The sequence below is a fragment of the Pyxicephalus adspersus genome, chromosome 3, assembly GCF_032062135.1.
Source record: "Pyxicephalus adspersus chromosome 3, UCB_Pads_2.0, whole genome shotgun sequence".
Classification (NCBI taxonomy): domain Eukaryota; kingdom Metazoa; phylum Chordata; class Amphibia; order Anura; family Pyxicephalidae; genus Pyxicephalus; species Pyxicephalus adspersus.
The window spans coordinates 25004871-25031347 of record NC_092860.1 but is presented as its reverse complement, the minus strand read 5'-3'; the positions used below and the strand labels follow the sequence as shown (position 1 = coordinate 25031347).

The 26477-nt window shown below is 37.9% G+C and overlaps 2 protein-coding genes across 2 annotated transcripts in view; one reads left to right on the top strand and one right to left on the bottom strand.

Moving 5' to 3' along the window:
- The first annotated feature begins 8131 nt into the window (after positions 1–8131).
- Positions 8132–14993, top strand: CISD3 (CDGSH iron sulfur domain 3). The gene is made up of 3 exons (XM_072403995.1): positions 8132–8283; positions 13022–13135; positions 14766–14993. Exons 1-3 carry the CDS (start codon positions 8245–8247, stop codon positions 14940–14942), a joined length of 330 nt encoding a protein of 109 aa, XP_072260096.1. The 5' UTR covers positions 8132–8244; the 3' UTR covers positions 14943–14993.
- A 1591-nt stretch (positions 14994–16584) lies between these two features.
- The window catches only part of PCGF2 (polycomb group ring finger 2), a 25157-nt gene continuing 15264 nt past the window's right edge, over positions 16585–26477 (bottom strand). The window contains exons 3-10 of the mRNA XM_072403993.1: positions 25433–25529; positions 23680–23735; positions 23047–23097; positions 21924–22029; positions 21694–21736; positions 21442–21540; positions 20304–20384; positions 16585–17495 (exon numbers count right to left, since the gene is read on the bottom strand). Of these exons, the coding sequence (XP_072260094.1) occupies positions 17187–17495; positions 20304–20384; positions 21442–21540; positions 21694–21736; positions 21924–22029; positions 23047–23097; positions 23680–23735; positions 25433–25529 (842 nt within the window). The 3' untranslated portion in view covers positions 16585–17186. The remainder of the gene's footprint in view (positions 17496–20303; positions 20385–21441; positions 21541–21693; positions 21737–21923; positions 22030–23046; positions 23098–23679; positions 23736–25432; positions 25530–26477) is intronic.

Here is a 26477-nt window from a genome sequence, read left to right as displayed (position 1 = left end):
ATGTTTTCCTCTTGATTTCTTTGTGTTAGGTAATTTTAAGAGCACTGTAATATAAAATATATTGGAAAAATAATTTATCTGTGAAAATTAAAATTAGTATATAGGTAGGCCCTGAATTAGGTATTCAGCCCTAGATGCTAATATAATAACATCACCCAAGTCTATGCCTGGACAAGGGCATAGACTTGGGTGATGTTGTAATATATTAGAGTTGTAATATATTGGAGCTGGTTTTGAACTAACAGTTGTCTTACAATTCTGTGTGTTCCCACAACAGAAGCCCTACTTCTTGGATTTATTCTCTCTTTATTCCTTTTTTGCTTTTAGAGCAAAGTTATTGCCTGTATATTAATTTTGTATTTTTCCATCTCTTTGTAAATATTTTTAGTTACGCTGTCTGCCTTTTTGGAATATTAAATATAAATAAAAAATTGGTCTTCTGAGTACTAAGCGCACTCATTTTTAATAGCAGGGTGGACACACACAGGCAAGGTTTTAAGTCTCACTGTAGTGGTATGGCAGGCTGAGATCCTGTCCTATAGTAGTTTACTACTCTATTTATTGAGTTGGGATTTGTTGTACTTGTCCCTCTTCCCAAACAACGGAGGACCCCTGTTCGTGACAAGAACCTAAAATGCTGTCATCTTCCTTTCAGGGAATGATACTGCTTCTGGTTACTGTAATGGATTTTGTCACTGTGGGAGCTTGGATCACAAAATGAGAGCTGTCCATGCTCCCAAAATAATGGGTAAACCATTCTAAATGCCATTTTCACCCCCCAGCTGCCACTACCCACTAACCCCCATTTTTTATCCATTCCTCTCTTTTGCCCTCTCCTCACAACCACAAACCCCCTTCCTTTCTACACTTTTGTCACACACCCAGACACAAGCGCATCCACAACATTCACCTCCCTACTAGAACTATAATTCGCCAATCTTCCCTTCTACCCTTCCCTTACTCTCTTCTTCTGTCTTCTCCCTTTCTTTCAAGACCTATCCTCCCACTTAGTCGCCCCTGTGCTGTCCTCCCCGTTACTTTTTTCCAAAATGTTTAAGAATCCTAATTTATTTTTGATACATTTACATTTTACACGTGTGCATTCAATTGACACAATACACAATATCTGGCTGCTGGGTCAATCTGACATGGTATTACCAGTACTGACTATAGAGAAGAGTTTAGAATACTCAAGAAACTCAAAGTGCAATCCTGGATATAACAAATCTGCAGAGGCCACCACCTAACACCTGAACAAGTAATAAAAAAAACACAGACATCAACTGACCTGTTTTAAACTGCAGTAGATCAACATTCATGTGAGGGTTACATTGTAGGCCCAAATGTGAAAATAAAAGGCATCATACTGGAGTCTTTAAAAAGTAGGTATGATGTTGCCCAAGGAGGATCATGAGGGCCAATATACTGTATATATTGGCCCTCATGATTACTCAGCTTGCTGCTATGAGGTGATAACATTTATTGTAGCTATGGCCAGGTGGAAAAAGTTTATGACCAAAAACATTTTGCAATTACAATTTTAACTGGAAAAGATTTATTCCATAGGTGCTGTATCATGGATCATCTAACTATAAAGATAAAACTATGAGTATGTATGTTACTCAAATGCTGGAAAGTTTTACATTCTGCAATCACATACACATGACTTTTGGGTTGATGAGCATAAATGTGTATAAAAGGGTAAACTAGGTACAATAAGTGGAAGCATATACAATACCTGGAGCAATTGGTAGATGATGAAGAAGGCCATAGTTACATTTTTTTTCTGCTCCCTTCTGGAATCCTCTGGTCTAGCTCCTGCCATTTATGGGGAGTCTGTATACCAAAGAGGCCATGGCAATTGACTCTCCCCTAAGACCTTTTTTTTATTTTTTTCCTCTTCAGTGTTCATATTTTGAATCTTCTGTTCCAGTGCTTTGGGTCTGAGGTTTATGCTTTAGCATGGTGCCAGGATGTTACCCTTATGTGAATACAGTAAAGCAACTATATGTTTTCTCTATTTTTATATTCTGATGTATATTTTATGGAACAAAATATTATTTGTAATGTTATCGTTAGGTTTATTGCTTTTCTTTATGTAGTCTTGCTTTTGTTTGTTTCATATTGTATCACTCAATGAACAGAATATGCAAAATACGTACATTTCAAAGTCTGCAGACAGACTCTGAGTTCCCCTATTGAATTTTACATTGCTTGAAAACATTGCACAATCACAACATTCAGTGACATAATTTGGATGAAGTTTCTCTGAGCAACATATATACATCTACATATATATGAAGCCTTGTTGCATTTTAATCAAGATGTTAAAAGGCTACATTCTATTTCTGGGCAGGATGAAAGATGTTATTCAGAAGCTTTTTGCTATGTTCAGAACAGACAGTTCAACCTGTTTCTCTGTAATAACATCGTGACCATTGATCTTAGGCAATCCAAACTGCTCTTCTGTAAAGAATGAGTAGAACAGTGTGTTCCACTGCTAAATGCACAGATTGAAAGCCTGACTGGGATTTTGGGCAATAAAAAAAATTAAAAAGTGGACATATATCATGACAAGGGCAAAGTAGAGGAAGCCATGAACTGCACCTTCAACCAATTCAACCCAACCCCACATTAACCAAATAAAAGACCACAAACCTTTTTCGGATTAAATTGGCAATATTAGCTCATTAAATTAACCAAAATGTAAATAAATAACATTTTATATAATCTACATAAAACATATAAACAACCTCAACACTAAACATGTCAATAACAACTTTCTATTCACCAGAAATTGTTTTCTTTTACAGGTCCATGAAAACCCTATCCCTTTAACCAAAACTACATCCACTTACTAACATGTCCCCCGGCCGTTATCCCGCCACCTCGGGGACAATGAGTGGATAATCCCATTTTACACACCCCACAACAACCAAGTGTCCTGCCGGACCACCATTAACGCTGATGGGTCCCACCCCTTTGTTTGCTTGCTACCCAAAAAAACTTTAACCCTTTCATGGACCTAGAAAAAAACGTCCAACCCACTGCCATGACATATGCACCTGAATACTATTCAATAAAACAGGGAGGGAGGTGGGAGAAGCTTGCTGTGTAAAAACTGATGCCCCCTTACCCCTTACCCCCCTTTTATGGCTTGTCCTAAACCCCTCCCCTACTAGCAAGCCCACCAATTTCTTAAGACTTTTTCTTTTTTTTTCTTTTTCCCCCTGCACTTTTACCTTTCCCGCACTGTTTTTAAAAAAAAATTAACTTAACCTCTGCCTTTCCTGTCTTTCCTCCTTACCCTGTCATGCGGCCCTATGCTTAAAGCTAGCTCCAGGCCAACTTTCTCTGGAACGTTTGGCTTCCTCAAGAAAGGTCCTACTAGGCAGGGAAGCTGCAAAGTGCGATTGATGGATCCATCAAGTCTGCAAAGTCCACCACCTAAAACCCGAACAAGTGTCTCCAGGCATTATTTGCGTCTGGGGGGGTAAGAAGATTAATCTCCAGATAAGGAAGGGAATCTTCACAGTAAGGTCTGTGACATGTGGAATAGGCTCCCTCGGGAAGAAGATTCAGCAAGTTCTTTAGATTATTTTAAGATAAAGCAGGATGCTTTTCTAGACACACATAATATAAATGGATAGTAAAGTTTTAAAGTAAAGATAACAGAGACTGTTGAACCAGGGAACATCTGATCGACTTATAAAATGTTTTTGAATCAATATTTTTTTTTCCTTCCTCTGGATCAACTATGTCTACAGATTTTTTATCTGAAATATGTTTATTTCCCTAGTGGTTGAACTTGATGGACTTTTGTCTTTTTTCAGCCTAACTGACTATGTAACTAAATGCTAAAGAAACACAGACATAAATTGACTATTTATGAGCTGCAGTAGATCAACATTTTTTATGAGATTTACATTTTGTGTCCAAATGTATTAATTAAACAAGGCATCATTGAGGGTCCTAAAAAGAAGTGCATGGTGATGATCAAGGGGGGTATATATTTGTCCCTCATGATTATTTGGCTTGCACCTAAGAAGTGATGAAAATAATTGGAAAAGGCAACTTTGCAAGATAACAAAAGTTTATTATCGCAAATTGAATCAATATTTTGCATTGGCAATTGATGGAACTAGAAGAATTTTCAGGCAGACAGAAGTTATGAACATCCCAGAACATCTAAAAACAAGGTAAAGCTGGAAGCATGAATAGTATTTATATGCTAGAAAGATTAACATTCTGCAATATAGTATGCATGACTTTTTGTTAAGCATAAAAGTGTACAAACTGATTCAGAAAAAATTTAAATAAGTAAATTCCTTCACCAGAAGAATTTTGTGTGACGTAAAACGAAAATCCAAAATCCACTTTTTTATGATTCTTTTCATTTCTGAATGTATACTTTTTGTGATTATTTAGGAAGAACCCCCTGCATCTTCCCAATCCCCCAATGTTATGTGGTTTTGCTAGCTAGGTCTTTCATAGGAAAACTAGTTTAGATTGAATTTCGGAAATATCATTTTATTTTATTCAAGAAAAAATCCTCTTATGCCTCTTTATTTGTAGCCTTCTGAGTTAATTTTCAATGGTAACCTTTTTGCACAGACTAACAATAATATTAACAATATTCTTCTCTGAAAATACAACCATTCAAGTCCTTGCCTTGGAATAGCAAAGAAAAGTACAGCTGAGGGGGAGTGCTGGAAATGCCAGATGCGGCCAATGCAGAGCTAAATCTTGAGAGTGTTCTGCCGCTGATAGCGCCACTACTAAAATTCCATTTTTGTGTCCGTAAAACAGTCCAATGCAGGGCCATAGGCAGGGAGCCCACTGGTCTATAGACGCCAGTGATCCTGGGAATTGTAGTAGCGGCACCATTTCAATGCAGAGGCGGGCCAGCTGCACTTCATATTTAGGATTCCTTTGGGAGCCGAAAAAAAGGACGTTGGGGGCCAGATTTGGCCCAGGCCCAGAGTTTGACACCCCTGTGCTAGACCTTCAGGATTCTTAATTAGAAACTTAACTAGAATAACTCTAAAGGTACATAAGCATGTTTGTGGGGTAACATACTGTACCAATTTAGTTGTAAAAAATTAAAAACAGAAAGTGTTGTTTTTTTAAATTATTTGGCTTTCATTCTGTATTTCAGGCAAATAGGTCCTGCTGTCTGTCCTCCATAAAAGGGTTCACCTTCTTCCCCAGATTACAGTCGAGATTTGCGCACACAGACCGAACAGCAGTGAGGATCTGTGCTGTATATACTGCAGTCACAATCTATGCAGTATATTCTGTATTGTACAAAAATGAACTGCCGAGACTTGTTAAGGAATTTAACCTGTAAGATTACAAACTCTATCATATTATCTTGCATAATACTATGATCTGTCTTCTACTACTCCTTGCCAATACGTAATAGCTAAATATTAAAGTTGCAAATTGAATTTATTATAAATATCATCAGCACCCTGATCTACTGTTATATGATTACTTTCTTTTACAAAGTCTACTTTAACTTGCTCGCAAAAGGATACACCTTCTTCCACGTATTAGGGTTGAGCTTACCCACGTGAACGGGACAGCAGTGAGGATCTGTACAGTAAATACTGCAGACTCAAAGTGGACTGTCTACTAGATTCTTTTAGCCCATTGTACAGAGATGAACTGCCGAGACTTGTTACGGAATTTAACCTGTGAGATTATAAACTCTATCATAATGTATTGCATAATACTATGATCTGTCTTCTACTCTACCTTGCCAAGACATATTTGCTATTTATAAAAGTTTCAAATTGCATTTTTTATAGATCATACTAACACCCTGATCTACTATTATATGATTCTTTTGATTTGTAAATGCCTACTCCAAATTGTAATCTAAGAAGAGCCCCCTCATCTTCCCGATCCCCCAATGTTATGTGATTTCTTCTAAGCCCTTCGCTGTCACTTTTGCTCGCTAGCTAGGCCTTTCATAGGAAAGCTAGAATTTAGTTTAGATTTAATTTGGGAATCATTTTTTGTTAGACCTGCAGGATTGTGATTTGGAAACCTAACTATAAAAACTGTAAAGGTACATAAGCATTTCTGTGGGGTAAAATACTGTCCCCATTTGGTTGTAAAAATATAAAAACACAAAGTGAAAAAAAAACACAGAACACAACCAAGTAGACAAACAGTTGGTCAAAAATACAAAGTAAAAAGGTAAAATAACAGAAATAAAATATTAGTAAAGAATACAATATTTATTGAAAACAAACAAAACTGTCATTGAACAACAGAAAAACATTTTAATGTTTGTTTGTTTTTTTTTTTTACATGATCCCAAAGGTTCTTCTGAGTTTCTGTCTTGCAGTTTTATTAACACAATTTTGTTCGGGAGCTTTTGGTAATCATCAAAGCAAATAGATTAAATCATCTATTTGATAGCAGTAACATAATGGAAAGGTCCTTGCTTTTTCTCTTCTCTCCTTTCTCACACTCATACTCTTGAGCCATCAAGATGGGCTTCTTTACCTATTAATAATTTTAAGTCTGCACACTTTGTTTTATTAAATGTGTATTCTCCCCATTAGGCTGTATGAGCGTTGCTAAATCTCTGTCAGGGAGTAAAAAACTACATTTGTACAATTGTTTATAAATTACCATTATTTAAACAAAACAGACTTTAACTAAAAATCACTATGGGGACTATTGGTAAAGCAGTGAATATGAAATTTACTGAAACATTCTCTGGTGCAGAATTACTCTGTAGGAATCCTGATATCTACATAACACATCAAGCAGCAACAAATTGAGACCTCTTTGTAAAACTATCTTGGTGATTTTTGTTTTTATTCTGTAATGGTTTATATATTGTTTAATGAAGTTTGTTGGCATTTATTTTTAACAGTTGTATGGTGACTTGGTACATTTAAAGCTCTTTTTTTCTGTATTAGTACAATATTCTTAAAGCGCAACTAAACTCAAAAACAGCAATTAAAAAAGAAGGGTGTTGTACTTAAAAAACAGACAAACAGAATTTTTACTTAACATAAGTTGTTTACCCTTTTCACCCCCCTAGCGTTCCAAATCTGTCCGTATTTCCACGCAAAAAGAATTAAATTTTTTTGCATGGAAATTTATTTTACATTGTAGGCTTATAATTCTTAGGCATAACTCACCGAAATATGTCCAATATTTAAAAAATTTATATTAAGATTTCTTTGTATTGGACTCAATACAGCTACTTTGTATTGAATCCAATACAAAATTATTTGAATTTCCCGCCACTCCTCCCGCTTGCACCAACGTCACCGGGAAACCCCGGAGATTGTCTCTGTAGTCGCCGGCTGGAGATCGGAGGAAGAAGATGTGTCCTGAGGACCTGCGGGGACCAGCAGGATGCCAGGGGACGCCAACGGAACAAGGTGTGTTTTTTTATGTTTTTAGCGACCCTGAATCCTGTGACTCAGTGGATTACTGCTAGGGGGGTTAATATAATTTTTATTGATGGTCACGATGGGCCTGATTTATTAAAGCTCTGCAAGATCAAAAAAGATAGACAGCAAACCTAGAATGAAATTTCTGAGTTTAGGTACACTTTAAGCTTTTATGCTTTGCATGCAGTGATTGGTTCTTTTTTTCCTCTTTACAGCAGAAAGAAGGAAGATGAAGAAGATGCGCCTGGACAAGGAATTCCAGGACGGCCCGGGTTCTGACTGAGGAAAAGTCCAGGGCAATCAAGGGATCTGAGAGGATTAAAGAAAATGTGATTTTTTTTTGTTTACTTCGGCTTTAATTAGGAGAAAATCAGGATTTTTTAATATGTTGCCCCAGATATTTATTACACCCAGTCTGAATTAAAAGGCTACCAAGCAATTGTGGGAAAGCAGACATTTGCATTAAGAAACACTTTTCTCCTCCAGACTCAGAGATATGCTCTTCGGAATATGGAATTGTTTTGGAGTTTTTGGTGGCCATTGATATAAATCATTCTCAAGTCTTAGACTGAGCAGATGGACATTTTCTAGCCAGAAATATTATTGCACATGTTGCTTCTCTCACCAAGACACTATATAATGGCTCCTGTATTATTACCACAGGCACAGAGCCCCAATATAACACTGCTGGCTGCTTCCCAGTAATGGCACTCAGCCGAGCTATAAAGGGTTAGTGTGCGCGCTTGTTTCTGGAAGAAGGAACCCAGCTGCCCGGGACAGTGTTTCCGGGGGATGAAAATATCAAGGAACAACAATTACTATGAGGTCTTTTCAGGGACTGAGAGTCATTGTGGCCCGGGTAAGTAGCATTATTGCCCTGAGGTAATTCAGCCATGAGGCCAGCTGGTGCTCATGTTGCCCCAGACGTGTATGCCGTTCTATGCCCGCTCTGCTAATGTTGTGGCGCTGTCTGTCTTCTAGCTTGCCGTTCACGTGACTAGACTGTTCTTCTATTGTACAGGTCATAGTCTGCGAACATGCGCCCCCTGGTGGCCAGATATATGAATGGCTGTCAATATCATTGCATGGTACTGCACTGAGAAATAACCTTGTAGGGGCAAAACGGTTTTGGGGTTCTAATTATTGTTCTCCTGATAGTTACTGATCTCAGATCACCCCATTTCCTAAATATTTAGAACCTAGATCAGACAAATTCCTGCACATTCAGGGCACAGGTCACTGCAATCCCAGCACATTCAGGGCACAGGTCACTGCAATCCCAGCACATTCAGGGCACAGGTCACTGCAATCCCTGCACATTCAGGGCACAGGTCACTGCAATTCCTGCACATTCAGGGCACAGGTCACTGCAATCCCACAGGTCACTGCAATCCCTGCACATTCAGGGCACAGGTCACTGCAATTCCTGCACATTCAGGGCACAGGTCACTGCAATCCCTGCACATTCAGGGATCATAACCCATTTCCCCTACATTCAATACTGGTCACTCCAATTCCTAAACATTCAGAGCTTAGATCACTATAAATTCGACACACTAAGAGCTCCGATCAGCACCAATTCCTGCTGTCTGTGTAATTGCTAGGTAGATTTAGCATCCTGTTGACCTGTTACAGAGACAAAAAGTAAAACACATTTTCAGGGTAAATTACACAATAAGGACAAACGCTTTGGTGACAACTGTGTACAATTGTCATTTTCCTGATTCGGGAAGATTTCTTAAGAATAGAAAATGAACAGGGGAGAGACAACAAAATAATCTAGATGATAAAAAGTTTGGGAAAGGCTGCTTTAGAGCTATTGGAAGAAAGGAGTGCCAACGTGAGTGAGTGATTGGACTATAATAATGCTACAGTAATTGTACAGTTACAGTCATTTCCTCAGAATATTTTTAGGCTGGGTGGGAAGATGCTATAGGCAGGTGGGGGCCCCTTTATTGTGACCCAACTTTTCAGTAACCAATCAAAAATCATTAACCACAGTGGTTATGGTATGAGTGGTTACTGCCGGTACCAGCACACAGTTAAAAAAGCCTGGGAAGAACACTGAGCTATGAGCTTGTATATAACGGTGGTGTCTATGCTGGGCAAATTTCCACTAGTGCTCCCTGAGGAAGCTCGACAATATGCCCGGCAAGCACGGTCACCCCGTTACATTATCTGCCACTGGGCCAGTCCTCCATAATCCTATTGCAATGCTGCAAGGCCTAGTTAAGGCATAGGTAAAGAGCATAAGTCACCCTTCACATAATCCGGCTCTGGCTTCCTAAGGCGATGTGCAGGGAAAATCAGGTGTATTCTCCTTTATTTATAGTTCAGTCAGTCTTTATTGAATGTTTTTATAATTTTTACAAAGAATACAGGTAAAGATAAAAGTCTGAAACAGTAATATAGAAAAAATACAAAATTGAATGAATTGTCCAAAAACATAGTCTTTTTATAATACTGTGCAGATGTAAAGGGTATGTAGAGAATAAAACAAAAGAAGAGAAGACGGAAAAGAAAATTATGAGAAAACAGTAATGAACATTGAAAAAAAGAGATATTGGGGAAATTAATGGGATTCTGAGGAAAAAGGTTGTAACTAACTAGAATACCAGTCTATCATACCAAGTCAAATCAAATCCAATACATATTAAGCAGCGCTGTCCATCAATGGGGCTCACAGTCTAATGTCCCTACCATAGTCATATGACTTGAAAACAGTCTAAGGTCAATTTTGGGGGGAAGCCAATAACCTAACTGCATGTTTTTGGGATGTGGGAGGAAACCGTGCAAACACAGGGAGAGTAAATGAGAGTAAGCTAGTTGCGCCACATTTACTTCAGCAACAAGCAGAGTGGTTGGGGAAATATTCAAATAATTTGTAGGGGGTGAGGTACCATTGATTAAGAATTCCTTGGAAAAGATCCCAATGGTTTTCATGTGTACAATAATCTTGGAGGATTCACAACAGATCTGTAGAGAATATGTTTGTACTGTGCAATCCAGATTCATTTATAAAAACTCTAAATGGAAACTTAAAGCGGACCTAAACTCAACATTTTTACTTAACATAGAAGGGTAGACAACTCTTCTATATAAAGAAAAAATGTTGGTGGTTTCTTTTAAGGGTGCAGGACCGCCCCTTTAAGTCTTGATCGCTGCAGTGATCAAGACTTAATGGGAGAGCTGAGCCTCCCGGGATACCTACGTCATGCAACCCGGGAGACTCTGGGTGTTCCTTCGCATGCCCTGATCTCGGGCATGCGCAGAAGGGGCATTTTTCCTTCTAGGGGAAAGAGATGCTGATCTCACGCATAAGCAGTGAGATTGTCTCTCCTTTTTTTTTTTTTTCCCCTTCACAGTGGCTTTGTCACCTAAACTCACACCTGCGCAGTGTGAGATCATGTGACGAAGAAAGAAGACCTGAAGAGAAGGCAGAAGATGGTGACACCCGGCACTTCCTCTGCGCCAGGACGAAGAACAATCCCAGGACAACGCGGGATCAAATGGCAAGAAGGACCAGCACGAGGAACTTGTGGGATTAATGATAAGTGTAATTTTTTTGTTTTTAATTTATTTCCACTTTCATAAATCAAATAATTTTCACAATCATGAGCCAAACAAGTTTTAAGCTCACATAAAGTTGGTCTTACAGTTAATTGATGATAGTACATCTTTACTTTCAATATTTAAATATATTGCAAATGAATGAAAACTTTGTTTTGCAGTATATTTACATTAATTACAATTACATATAAATGTACAACATCTGAAACAATTCTCAGTGCACTTTAATCCTATAACAGAGGACCACACTATTATGAATATTATTTATTTGGAAATGTTAAAATATTATATTTTCAGGTATATTTTATTGCATTTTATTTTATTATAAGTAGGAGTCAGTACATTTTGCTGACTCTAACTTCAAGCACCCAAGAACTTCTTCCAACTCCACGGCTTCAACTTTGCTGCTCTACTCAGTAGGCAATCCAAGGAGTAAAGAGCTAATCAGGAAGTAGTAAAACTGAATGGAAAATAGTAGAGGTCGACCTGGTTGTACTGTTTGCAGAGATGTGCAAATCACAGATGTACCTAAAAAAAAAGGTAATGCCAAGCTGCATAGAGTTCTCCTAAATGCACATACACTGAAGAGATTTAGATTAGAGGTTAAAAGTCTAATTTTGGGGAATGGGCAGTAAGGGGTTAGCATTAATGGGCATTAAGTGGGACTGACCACTGAGGGGTAATACTGATAGGTTTCTGGGAGCCTGGTGAGCTGACATGGTAATTTCACTAGATAGTGGCCATTGAGGAGTGCACAAGGGCAGTGGTCGCCAACCAGTGGTCTGTGAGAAAATTTGTTTTCACTATTTTCACTTTTATATTGCACTAAATTCACAAACTGTACTAGAGACGGAAAAACAAGGGAGGTGCAGCATGACGTCAGTGTAAGTTGTATGAGGTAACCCTTACCAAGCCATACGCTTCAGTATTGTTTCCACCATTACACCATTGTCACCCCGCTCCAAGAATACAGATTCCCATGTGATGGTTTTATTTTTTTTGTTTATTTCTCAGATGCTCTTTTAGGTAAGTATGACCTTAATTGTGTATTTTCTTTAACTGTTATATTTAATGGCATCAAATAGTTTGACTTATCAAATAATTTCTTGTTTGGTCTTAGAGTTAAATGAAATAAACCAATAATGAGTGAAAAAAGAAAACAAATATTTTGCATTTCTTTAGTAATACCAAAGATAATGCAACTAATGATAATAGTAACAATAGTATTACTTCACCTAACCGTGAGCTGATCAATTAATCAGAGACCCCACAGTGTTTGTCAGCCACCATTGGGAAGATCATTATTTTACAAATGTATTTACATCTTTTTTTTTCATATTATTCATCTTTTTTTTTTTCAAAAATTAATTTTAATAGTCTGTGGGATTCAAAATTTTGAATTTTGGTGGTCCGTGAGGTCTGAAAGGTTGCTAACCGCTGCACTAGGGCATACTAAGAAAGAAAAAAACTGTCCACTGGAAGTGGGATCTCTTTTAAACCAAATAAAAAAATTTAAGTTGAAAGTTGCTTTTCTACTTTAATGCCATGTATGATTTGAAGGAGGCAATTACATCTTTGACTTTGTAAATTCGTAACATTTCCTGATTTTCTTCAAGTAAGCTTGTACATTTCCTGAATCAATAACCATAATGGAAAACAATCACATATTACAGCGGTCGTCTGTCTGCCGGTATTTATCTACTGCTCTCATTTGGGCAGTGATATAGACACACGTTATAATGTGTTTGTATAATGGTTCTACTTAAGCAAGAAATTAAAGGTAAAGATTTACCCTTGGGTTCAATATATATTTAAGAGCTTCATGATCATAAACCGCAAATAAAGAGTTTACAAGGATTATTATTTTGTTGGTTGGCCTTCCAATGACAAATATGCCAGGTGTTAGAAAAAATATGCTTTGATCATTGTAAATATTGGTCTGAAGGTCTAGGTGATCTGATTTTTGTTAAGCAAAGCATCCCAACATAGTGCTGTGACGTCAATAACATTAACTCTTTCCTCAACAGACATGCAGCACCTCACAGCAGGCTCCGGTGATTGCAGCTAAACATCCATTTAAAGTGGAATTAAAGGCTGGAAAATTGTACCCATGGTGTAGCTGTGGCCACAGCAAGAAGCAGGTAATTGTATAGCACTGCTTATATCCTACAACTACAGGGATACTTCATGAAAAATAGATCTGAAGAACTGTTACGCAGGGCAATCAGCAAGGTTTCAAAATCACTAAGGGTTTCTTAAAGCCTACTGGGCTGTTCACAATCTTCTGTAGAATGTACACAGAGCTAAGCATGCCCAGCTCATTGTATGATGTCCAAATACCTTAATGCTATGAATGAACGACCTCCCAGGTGCATGCATGGAAGTTATGTTATTCCATCCTAGCCAATCAATCCTGAACCTAGAAAAGTACCGTGGGGAAGTTACAACAGGTGTCCACTGCTGTCTGTGGAAGATTTACATTTCTTTTTGTCCTACCAACTCTTGTCACAAAGAGTTGTCCACTAGGTGCAAATGCAAAAAAGGTACCCAAGGATAATTGTGCCACATCCCCTTATTTTGGTTGATAGGTGCAAATGTTATGGTGGCAAAAGTATAAAATGAAAATTCCTCTCTTTAGGGAGATGTTTTCATGTTTCTGTTGCGTCTTAGGTACAAATAGCGAATAAAAATCTCTCAAGTGGGATATAGAAGCGAGAAGATACCTTTGAATATCAAAGTTTCAATAAAACTACTTACAACAGCTTATTAGTAATGATGGTACCAGCATATCCTAGCTTTGAATTGCTAATAGGTTACCTTATAACTTAGTGATACTCCTCAAAAACAAGGCAGAGGAACTAGCAGTGTCTTGCTGTTGTCCTTGCCTTTCTTCCCTTGGGTATGATGCTCCTCACAATGGGATCCTGATGATTGCTAAAAAAAACTTCAACTTGCCCTTGAGATGCATGCTTTGTCTTGGTTGCTGCTGATGTAGCAGATTTTCTGTGAAGCGCATTGTTACCGATTGTTGAGACTAATGGACTAAATACGAAAAATCAAATATTTGCTATGTGGATGTAGTTTTTGACATTTTTGCTGTTGTTGACATTGTTGTCCCCTTTTTGATATTTCAATTTATTGTTAATGATTAGGGACGTGATATCTATATAAATTAAACAAGTTTTTTTCAATGGGACAAAATAACTTAATATTGGTTATAACCCTTACTTGTTTTATGCTAAACTACGATATATGCAGAGATTGAAGAATTATTTTTCTTATTTTATTCCCTTTTGGTCTGGTAAATATGACAAAAGCCCCAGGTGAAATTAAACAAAAATATATTACCAGGTATGAATATGCAAGGTCCTACTCGGCATGTCTGCTAAGGGTTTAGGATATAGGTTTCAAGAGGAGTCTTCTATCTCAAGTATATGTGTATTCCTATATATTTGCCTAACCTGGTATTAAGGTTCTCAATTTAGTGGGGAAAGATAAGGGAAAGACAGGCTTTTAAGTGATCAATAAATACATTTTATTAAGCAATGTTTGTAGCTCTATTGATGACATAGACCTTCTGTGCTAAATACATTCAAAAGGTAATTAAACAAAAAATAATTGAGTTGCTATTTATACCGAGTGTACAATATCACACGGGTGTCAAAACTAAATGGGTGACTTGTCTCAAGTATCTGACGCGTTTTGCCTGGTAAGTGAATTAAATTCAGTGATATCATCTGTAACACATTTTTTTTTTCTTTTGTCCTTCAGCCTTTCTGTGATGGCTCCCATCGAAACAAAGCTCCTGCTCTTTCACCTATGCGTTTCACTCCGACAGAAAACAAGGAAGCATGGCTCTGTGGCTGCAAACAGACCAAGTCCCCACCATACTGTGATGGAACGCACAAAGAGAGCCATATACAAAATTCTGTTGTGCCATCCCAATAAATGCAAAACTGTAATTCATAGACTTGTATTATTAAAGAGGGTTTTCCTCCAGTTGTAGCATCTTCTTGATTTCAGAGGTATAAGCTTAACACATTTTACAGGCCACAAATTATTTTTAAACTTTCTTATTTAAATGTAATTTTTAATTTAAAAACTAATATATAATAAATGAAAATAAAATCAGACATTCTTTGTTGCTAATAAAGTTATTCTATGTGACTTTGTTCAAAAGTAATGTTAACTTTGCAACAAACAAAAAATAAACACACACACACACACAAGAAACTATTCTTTTCTATGCATGTTTAAGTATATCCCGTTCAGAGGGAGAGTTGTTTATGTGAGAAGTAAAGGATTTTGTTCATTTCTTCTGCCACTGGCAGGATTCCTTGTTCTTCAATTAGAAGCTTATCTTTGCCTGTCTGTACATCACAGAAATATTTTCTTCACAGTGAGGCACACTTATTAGTTTAAATTGATATATAAATAATAAATATACCCTAATATATATGTTTAGTTGAGCCTTGCGGATACTTATTTTTTAAAAGAAATCTCTTTCTAGAAGCAATTACTGATCATTTTGACTATAGTTTTGTTTGAAGCAGTGCAATGCTTTAAAAAAAATAACTAAGAAAGTGGAATGTTGTAACCTCAGCAATTTTGTCATAGAGCATCTATTGTTTGTTTATTCATGTATGTGCATGTAAAAGTCCTTAAACCCCTTCCCTGCAAAAAAAAAAAGTTTCACACGTACCACAACAAACTTTCATGAAAAACTGCAAGAATCCCCAAAAAACTTTTTTTTATAGAGATTTTGTAATGATAGTCCTGCCCTAAAACTATTGCTCTCACCATGGTGTGCAGCAATATTGATTACAGGCTATATGGGAATCCCATACAATAGGTATTGGATGCATGAGAACAATCCAAATCATATTAAAAAAATGAGATGATTATTTAAAACATAAGCGGTTACATCCAAAGACCACCGACATTGAGCATTACAGAGATGGTATTCATATGGACAGTAGGGTTTATATGTGGGACATTTGTCAGTCCCAATTTCCCAGGTCATTCTCTGTGTCTTGTGATTGCCTGCATTTTCTGTATTTTACAAAATGAAGCTGAAGATTGCTTTACATTTTATGCTGCTTGCAAGGTTTGCTGTACACACAGAAGAAAGAAAACCCTGAAGTTGGTATACAAAGCTGAAAGCTGCTGTTTTAGGACATATAACAAACTGTTCCAGAGCGTTTGCAGAGCTTTCAGTGTTTTTAGGGTAGGCAGAGATCAGTTTTCTGTTGATCATTGTGGTAAAGAAATGAATCAGCTGCAATTTAATGCTCTATGGCAGGAAAACAAACACTATTTTTTAATCCAGTGTGCAATTAGCAAAAAGACAGTTCAAGGAAGTTTAATATATTAAATGTTGGCTAGGTAATATTTGATCTCCTGGTCTTCATGTCCCATACATTTTGGTATAGGCTGTATAAGATTTGTCAATTGGACGTGCTCTGCTTACAAATGTGTATAATAAGGTAATCTCTTACTAACTGCCCTGGAGTCTGGATTGTTGTTGAAAATAGTTCTAATAGCAATCAGTGTTTTGTGATATCATAACTGATAATTCAGCCACAAACTCTTATAAGATTGTATGCCTTTATTAATCACAGAAGAGACACCCCACAAGCCCAAATCCCACCCACAAACATAACACAAAACCTTTCGGGAATGATAAGAAAAGAGGGACCCTGTTGTGCTATATTCTGTTTTGGCCAGACTCTGTTTTCATAGAGGGCACTTGTAATACATACATTCAGTAGAGCAGCAGTGCCCCCTGGACTGCATATTGTACAAAAATGCTTAGTTAATTCTGGATAGCTAAGTCCAAAACACTTACAATTGATTAACCATGCTGCAGAAAACTTGTGCGAACTCAGTAACACGTAACAAGAATTCTTCATCGTAGAACAATGTTTTCTGCATTCTCTTAATTCCAAAGTACAAATATGTTGTAACCAGATAGGAGTTTAAACCGAGTTAGCCATGGGGCACTGAAGGGGCATCATTCAAAGAAGAATGTGCTTTTTCTCCCTTCCCTCTTATAAATTATAATACAAAATATTACAAAAAGATTTCAGGTGTAAGGGGGGATTAAATTACTCTTGTATTGTCCATAGAAAATAAAAAAGTCCTTCTTTCTTTGTACATATGTATAAAAATCTCTGACTAGAGACAGATGGCTCAAGTAAGGGGTGGTCCTGGTGCACCATTGAGAGAGACTTTTCGCCCCTTGCTTGCAGAGTGCCCATTGTGGAGGGAAGGAGCAGGAGGGAGTTCAGTGTTGGGGCTTGGAGAGCTTTGGCAGGGAGTGGCAGGGCTGGGTAAAGACGAGGAAGTAGAGGGAACTGGTGCTGGGCTGTTGGCCTTATCGCTGGCTGAATCCCCTTCTGAGTTTGCGGCTCGGTTGGGCTCCTGAAGGCTTCTCGGGCAGCTAAATCGTAATCTCTTGCAGGTTGGCTGCACACGATACTTGAGAGGCAGTGGTCCTGTCTGAAGAAGAAGGTAGGAATTTAAGTAAAGAATTAATGAATTCAGAACTACATTCATATGGTACAGAAGAGCAAAATAGAACAAATGAATATCTAAATCCATAGTACTGAACCTAATTGTTAAATAAGCCCTTAGGTACTGAGCTCCTTAGCAAAGATGAATACTAACCTTGTAATTAACATGTAACCCTTACCATTAAACAGTCAAAAAGAGCTCTCAAAAGGACTGTCATTACCATTACAGTTACTTTAGTCTTTGCCCTCTTACCAATCTACCTCTCCTGAAGACTCTTCAAACACTTTGCACTACTGTTATGCACTGTTGCTCCATTACCTTGACACTACGTTATTAGCAGTGGTCATCAACCTTTTCAGGCCTATGGACCACTAAATTTACTGACTCCGGACCGTGCATGCGCGGGGAGCCGTGTGTCACTTAAAGGGGAAGAAACTTAACCCAGAGTTATGTCATGATGCCAGAACCCGCCCACTCTCCCATCATAGGTCATAGTCTGATGGGAGAGTGGGCGGGCTGTGTCCCTGAGCATGCGATCCGTATGGGGAACATGGTCCATGACTCTGGTTGGTGCACCCCCACAGTGGGATACTTCTCCTGACCCCACTTAGGGGGTGCACTGGCCAGAGCTGGCAACCACCAAAATTTTCTGACGGACCACTGGATGGTGACGGGTGGTTAATTGTACATCCCTGCCATTCAGATAGAACATAACAGTGAAATAGGCAGATAGAACCACAGCTTGAAGTAGGGGCACAGGCACCAACATACCAATAAGGTAGGGGTGCAGGGCAATTTTTTTATCTCAATGTAGATGTGTTTTTCTTGGCGTGTTGCGAGTTATTTGGCAGCTCTATTCAGCCATGCAACACATACCTGCATTGGCTTTTGTTTCCCGATTTTTATTCTTATTTATACTGAATGGCTAAAAATAAGGCCCCCACACCTGTGTGAGCAGTGTAATGATCTGGGGTCTCTTCTGCTGGTCAAATCAAGTATAACAATGTGTGCCCAAAAAGGACAGCTGACTATCTGAATATACTGAATCCCCAGGTTTTTCCATCAATGGATTTTTTTTTTCTCCCCTGATGGCGCAGACATCTTCCATGATGACAATGCCAAGAGTGATTGGACTCAAATTGCGAGAGTGTTTCAGGGAGCATAAACATCATTTTAACACAGGGAATGGCCATCACCGTGCCCAGACCTTAACCCTATTGAGAATCTTTGGGATATTCTAGAGAAGCCTTTATACAATGGTCCATCCCTCCCATTAGAACAAAAATTATTTCAACTCTGTACGGAAATTAATCTTTTAACATTGCATACGTTTAAATGATATCACAGCAAATTGGTGTCAATGAAATGTCATTAGGTAGTGCTTATATCTACTTAAAATCAATTTAAAACATACACTAAAACCCTAAACTACTAAAATAAACCCTCCCAGACCGAATTACTAACACTAAAAAAGCACCTACAACACAATATGTACCTTACCCTGGCAGGAACAGTGCTGATAAAAAAAAACTAACATCCATAAAAACTAATGATTCACAGTACAAAAGTCAAACTGGTCAATAAAAGTGAAATCTATTTGGCAGCCAGTAAAAAAAAAAAGAAAAAAAAAAAAGGCTGTCAATCAGGTTCCTCATTTTTTACACCAAGTCAGAACTGCCCAGAAAGGAACTGGCAGGATCACCAGGTATTTCTAGTTAATAGGACCATTGTGACACATGTAACAGAATATTACAGACAATTGTGTATGCATGTATGCAATATAATTTTTTAGCTTTACATACCCTTTAACACCTAGTTATCTTGCCATAAAGGTCTTTGTTCATGCACTTCCTCTTAGAATAGGACAATGCTCTGTTCCTGTTTACCACTTGTGCTCTTCACATTACACACAGGCTTCTAATGGAAGTGGTTGACACACATTAAGCAGGTATGGTCAACTGCTGTCATTTCCATTAGAAAAACTACTCTGGGAAATGCTATGTATATATCTGGGCAGCATGGTGGCTAATCTTCTGTGGCTAATCACTGCCTCTGGCAGCACTGGGTCCCAGGTATGAATCTTGACCAGGACACTATCTGCATGGAGTTTGTAGGTTCTTCCATGTTTGTGTGGGTTTACTCTGAGTACTCCGGTTTCCTCCAATATTCCAAAAACATGCAGTTAGGGTAATTGGCTTCCCACCTAAATTGACCTTAGACTGTATTAAAAAGACATATGACTGAGGTAGGGACATTAGATTGTGAGCTCCTTTGAAGGACAGCCAGTGACATGAATATGGACTTTGTGCAGCGCTGCTTTAATATGATGGTGCTATACAAATATTAATAAATTATTGAATTTGAAAGAAAACCTTTAACTTGCCCACAAGTTGGCTAAAGAAAAGGCATAGCATGGACCTGTACTTCCCCATCATGTGGTTTGCTTCTACCTTATTTTTCACAAACACAAGAGGTCCTAGAAATCATGATGCTGGTTAGTACCACAAAACATGCGATTCTTTCACCCCACTTCTAACAATGAGGAGATTTAGTGCAGTAACTTGGGAAAACTACACAGTAATTTGGCATGTGCTGTAGTAAACAAGTGTGGGTATATGTGTAAAGAAAATCCAGGATACTTTCATTCATACGTTCATTATATCCAGTGAACCAGTTAGTTTGCTCTCAATTGGCATGTGTGCGATTACTTTAAATCATAAAGATCCCTTTAAAAACCCTGCAAAATTAGGAATCTCATTTTGCTGCATCTCCTTATTTAACACAAAAACTCACCCGTCCCCAGGGGTATATATAGGCAATATCCATTAGGGTGTAATAATCCTTTAGTGGCTCTTCCTCGTAGAGAATCTCCACCTTTAATCAAATCGAATAAAACAGTTTTAATGATAATAAAATGTTTTTTTGTTTTCCCTTTAAAGTGAATCATAAAATTTTAAGGATATAGACAGAATATTATATTCTCATAGCAACAAATTAATTTTAAAAATAAAAGCGTTAGTTTAAAAAAAGGCTGATTTGAATTTAAAAAAATATGATAAAACTATACATTTATCAATATACAACCTAAACCAACTAAAATGCTTCCGTTGTATCTATCTGGAGGAGTAGGAATTCCTGGGCAAGCTTGATTTTCAATGCTTACATGTAATGCTGAGCCACTGCGATTGAAATAACTAGATGTCCTCCAGTCAGGAAATGAAGAACAGCAACTGGAATAATGCAGCTTCTTTATTCACAATGCAAAAATCTTACAGTGTGCATTAAATCAAACAATGCAATTTTGAAGAGAAAGTAAACCCAAAAAAGGCAAAAACAAAAAACATCCACTTACCTTCAATCCCGCAGTGCAGTTGATCAGTCTGGAGGTCTCTTCTATCGGGTCATGCGACATCCCGGCATCTGTCTTCGGGCCAGCGCTCCATGCGCAGCCATCTCCTCTTTTTCTTCTGGCTTTTTCTTACTACGTCACCCGACCCAGGTGTGAGATCAGGTGACGTGGTTAGGAAAAAAACTTGCCAATCTCACTGCACATGCGTGAGATCGGCTTTTTTTTGCCCCTTTTGACGAAAGGGCTTCTTCAGCGTATTCACCAGGTGCTCAGGCATGTGCAGAAGGAGCACCCAAGAGCCTCCCAGGATGCGTGATGTAGGTATCCTTGGAGGCTTTGCACTTCTATTCATTCTCAATCACATAGGCGAGTGAAAATTCTGAGTTTATGTACACTTTAAGTATGAGAGAGGAGCCTGTACAACTGTGCAGGACTGCAGGTAAAGCCAGAGGCTCAGCTTTAAGTAATGTAACATAGAATGGGGTTGTATAGATATGATAGATGTATATAAAGGGTTTACTAGTAATACATATGAACAATCTTAAGGAAACATAAAGGGCTATATCTGGTCCTGTGCCATACCTTGTATCTGTTTGGAACATCCATTTTGTTCCGTAAGAATTTTGCAAGATGTGTGATGGTCATTGCTGCAGGACAGCGCAAGAAGCGGAGACTGTTCCTCTGAGAGAGAAGTGAAAACACACACTCAAAGCAAAAATCCAATCCACACTGTGTATGTAGCAGTACAATTATGTTTATTAAAAAAAAAAAAAAAGATAGAGTTGCAAAAGATAGAAGGGAAAAAAAAATAGATAATAATGATACTTAACTTACCTTCTCTGCATTGTCACTTTCAGCTGAATCCCGTATGTCGTCCCTGTTAACATGAAAATTGTGTAAACCGTCAGAAAGCAAAAAACTTAGAAAGGTTCCCAGGTATCTTTGGTTGAAAATTCTTGGTTGACCAAGTAGGGGGGACTCCGAAAAATTTTTGGGATTTTGAAAACCCTGAATCCATTATATTTTATAGGTAGCATATCAAATATAGGCAGCATTTGTTTTACCTGGCATCGTCCGAGAACTGGATGGAAAGGCTGATATTTTCCTCCTCGTGTACCACCATTTCTCCACTTACTTTGTCTCCCTGCTCAATACTGGAACCGTTGTTTGCTGTCAAAAATATAAACCAAATTCCAGTTTTAACATATGGGATTGTGCGAGACCAAACAACAAAAGAATGCACCCTCTCAAAGCAAACCTGAAAGGTCTCCTTGCACTCACTAGACCTCTAATGCAAGAAAAAAAATTGGATTTTTACTCACCATACCCCCCATTATTTGCATCTCTGAGCAGGAGATGCAAAACAGGCAAATTCTTGTAAGAAGTTGCTCCAGTCTTTTGCAAGAGCACCCAACTCATGAGATTTTGGCTGCCCTGTATTAAACATGGGGATGGTACCTAGGTGTATTTGCAATTTGGGAAGGGGTCCAGTGCATGTAAAGAGAGTGGGCTATCATTTTAGTGAAAGATCTAATACAAAGATCTAATAAAAAAAAAAAAAAAAAAAAAAAGAAGAAGATACTGGAAAACATTCAGTAAACATTAACAGGCAATTATATGCTAGAAGAAAAACTCAGCCTGCTATTGTTTAAGAAATTTCCAACATTGATTCGACATAGAAATGAAAGTTCAAGAAAGATCTGCATGTTATCTGCTAAAGACCTGACCATCTTTTTTGTGTTGAACATACAAAGAAATATTTCAAAAGCCAATGGTCAACCACAAAACATATTATTATTAATAATAATAATAATAATAATAATATATATATTGCCAAATGTTTGTGAAATTCAGTCAAGAAACAATTGTTTACTGTGATCATTTTTTTTGACAGTAATAAAAAATAAATAAGTAGCAAGAATGTGCCCTGGATGACAGATTACTTGGCTCTCAAATAAGGGTGCCAATGTCGTTATTCACACCAGTGTTAAATCTATTTGCTTTATTAAAATATAATATATATTACTACAGGCAGCTTGGTAACCTATTGCATGATGTACTAATTCATAGTAAAGATAGAACATATCTTTCTGCATTAACATTTTTAATGCATTCATTTAATGTACAGTGCAGTTTAATATAAATACAGCTATATAAATACTGTTTATTATCAATAATAATACCTACCATGTGTACGTGCGTAAGAGGCATAAAAATCCCGTCGCCTCTTCATCTCATCTATTAGAGGAGACATTGTAAAACTAGTGAGAGTCCAAGATTTAGCATTTGCCATCATTTATATATATATTTATTTTACAGATACCATAATGGTTCCAACACAGAAAATAAAGTAATTTATTTTAATAGAAAAAAAAAAAAGGAAGAACAACAAGTTATTTTATCAAATGCTAATTTTTGCTTTAAAATATTCACAATGCAGTATAAACGTTAAAATATGTATTTAACTACCGATTCTCAAGAATCATGATTTTCTATCATAAATCAATATTTTATCGCCAGCTAGAATGGCTCCTTATCACTGTTATATGAATGCACTGAATATCACTGTTAATCCAAGAAAGAAGGTAGCAGTATTCTTAGGAGCAAACAGCCATGCTGTTTATATGATAATAGTATAAAATATATAATAAATAATATAATATGCATATGTGAAAGTCCCCAGACCCATGGGTTTAAATTATAAAAAAAAACACACCTTTCGAAAGTTCAAATGTGTGTGTGTTACGCCTTCATGAAATGAAACTGCCACTGATCACAATGACATCTATGACAGCCAACATATACATATTATTCGCTTACCTCTGAAGAGTCCTGGTACAAGTTTGTATACAATGTCTTGCAATATTTTATCTGACCTAAAGAAGAAAATGATTTTTAGATTTAATGCCATACAGAAAAATATTTTTATAGTCACTAACATTCTTCACTTTGGGTTCATTAGGACACACAGTCTTTGATTGGTGGATTACCCAGAACCAGTGACGATAGTACCATCTGCAGACGTAGGCCGCTAGGTGCATAAAAAAGCGACTAAAGGGACAGAACCAAGTGGTAGCACAACCTCACAAGTGCCAGAAATAGATAATAGCATTTATTACCAGGCTAAAGCTTTGGAGTGGTAAAGGTCCCAACATTAAAGGATGAATGAGAGCAGTGCCTTTCAATTATTTGCTATATTAAGCTTGTGTTTATTGAGAGCAGTGTTCAACCTAAAAACTTTTAAGCCGGGTGGTGTCCCCTGTATTGTGACTAAACTCTTTAGTGACCACCAAAAACAGCCGGGTGGTTACTGAAAACAGCCAGGTGGTTACTAAAAAGTGCTAGGTGGTGCACCCAGCTAAAAGGGGCTGGAAAGAACACTAGAGAGACACAACTAACTGACATATGAAGAAGTAGGGGGAAGGCTACAAGACTAGAAAGGTGGGTGAAATCATTAACACTACCCTCACATTGCCCTCTCCAAAATCTTTCAACCAAAGTTTACATCAGCCAATACCCCCACATGTACAATAGAAACAAACCAACTCCTCAAGTCTGTCCCACTGGTTTTTTAAAAAATAGGGACATAATTATGGTTGGGGATATTAATAATGCACAACACTTACACAAAGTTTAGGCAGACATAAGCAACCAGCAGTGGTAATGCTGCAAATGTCCCCAACACCTTTTTTCATCACACTGTAGTATAAGAAGCACAGCCTACATGAGAGTGGCAACACTCAGAATCTGGAATTTAGAAGCCATGCAGCATTGTTTGTACACTATCATAGGAAACTGTATTAGGTGGACTTCACTGGTTAACTGAACAGGTATTTATGGGACTTTTCACAAGGACTAAAAATAAACTTTTATTTGTAAATGTCCAAAGTTTATTTGAAATGAATCAAATGTAATCAGAAACATTAAAGCTAGTTCACTTATCATCCAAACCCTGCTGGCTCTAAAGGTAGCAGGTCCCATCACACCCCAAGTATAAACAAAAGTTTTAAAAAAAATGCAATCTGCACAAGCAATTGCCTATGTGATAACCTGGAGTGCACAGCAGGGTTTGGATCATAATGAAACAGAGACAACCAGAAGTGCATTGAAGCCGCTCATTTTGGATGGCGCAGATTCCATTTTTTTCATTTACTTTGCTTTCTGATCTCAAAGCCTGCAGTCCTTGGAAGCAGACTAGTCAGAAGTGTGTGGATGATAGACACATAAATTCTAACATGTTTAAGAGTACATTGAATTATTTTAATAACTTATCTCATTTACTACACTATACCAGTGCTCACAGTTTTGTGATATTGTTGTTGTCACATTCCCAGTCTGACTTCTGAGCTGCAAAGTGGATGTCAGCTGGAAATCTGCTTTAAGTAATTGGAAAAAATAGATTGCTGCAAAGTGTGGTATCTCTCCTGAGCTGCACATCCAATGGAAATGATCAACCTCTACCTCTATAACCCCCACCCCTCTTTTTTTTGCGCGTATAAAGGTCTTGTGTATAAAAAGTGGAACAGAAAAATCTAAACTGACTGCAATAATCACTGTGGCTCGGAGTTCTTACCTTATGCTAAGCAAAGGGCGTCCTTTGTGCACTTGAGAGTCACACATGGGGCAGAATTTGTGTGCTTCTAGGTAGCGCAGGATACAAGTCTTACAAACTGTAAAGAAAAAAAAGAAATTGGACATATGAAAGCAATAGATGGGGGACTAGATGGGGTGGTGGACATACAGCGGACCCAAAGTTCTTCAAATAAGTATTTCAGAAATCCTCTCACTTACTAAAATTCAAAAGCTGATGGTTACTGCTGCGCGCCAATTGACTTTAATTGGCTTTTTTACTTTCTGAGCCAGGTGGTCACAATCAAGTATGCAGCCAGGAAACTTGGGCTGTCTCATATAATGGACATTTCTTGCAGGTCATTGATGACAGAGGTAACCCATTACTTCATATTGTGTATACTACCAAAGCCTGGGGACTATCATTTTTAAAATTAGACCAATGGCTGCGTAGGTATTCATATTGCTACATGTCACTGGTGGTAACCTGCTTGCTTCTTTTGCACCAGTTGCATTGCACCGGCGATACTCAGTCTGCCCACCTACCATAGCATTATAAAGAAAACTCATGCTATTTAGAGTGTTTTGTATAATTCTAGCAGGCTATCATTCTATGCAAGTATCACAAAGGTATACAATACAATACCATTAGCTGGTTCAACACATCACCCCAAAATAACCTACCGTATTTTCCGGTGTATAAGGCGACTGGGCGTATAAGACGACCCCCCAATCTAACCAATCATTTGGGGGTCGTGTTATATGCCCAGTATTGTACTGTTCCTTCTGCCTGTCAGATCTCACTATTGTGAAAGAACTGTACACTACTAGTTCTAAGTAATGAATGGGCACGTTCCTTTAATGAATGGGCGTGTTTCAGTGAAGAGCCAATCCAGGCTCTCCACTGCAGAGCCAATCCAGGCTCTCCACTGGAGAGCCAATCCAGGCTCTCCACTGCAGAGCCAATCCAGGCTCTCCACTGCAGAGCCAATCCAGGCTCTCCACTGCAGAGCCAATCCAGGCTCTCCACTGCAGAGCCAATCCAGGCT

What these genes read in the sequence shown, in the direction of transcription:
- CISD3 (XM_072403995.1), top strand. Translation starts at nt 8,245, where the DNA reads ATGAGGTCTTTTCAGGGACTGAGAGTCATTGTGGCCCGG. An exon ending in TGAGAGTCATTGTGGCCCGG is followed by an intron (nt 8,284 to 13,021) that starts GTAAGTAGCATT and finishes TTTCCTCAACAG; the next exon opens with ACATGCAGCACCTCACAGCA. An exon ending in GTGGCCACAGCAAGAAGCAG is followed by an intron (nt 13,136 to 14,765) that starts GTAATTGTATAG and finishes TTTGTCCTTCAG; the next exon opens with CCTTTCTGTGATGGCTCCCA.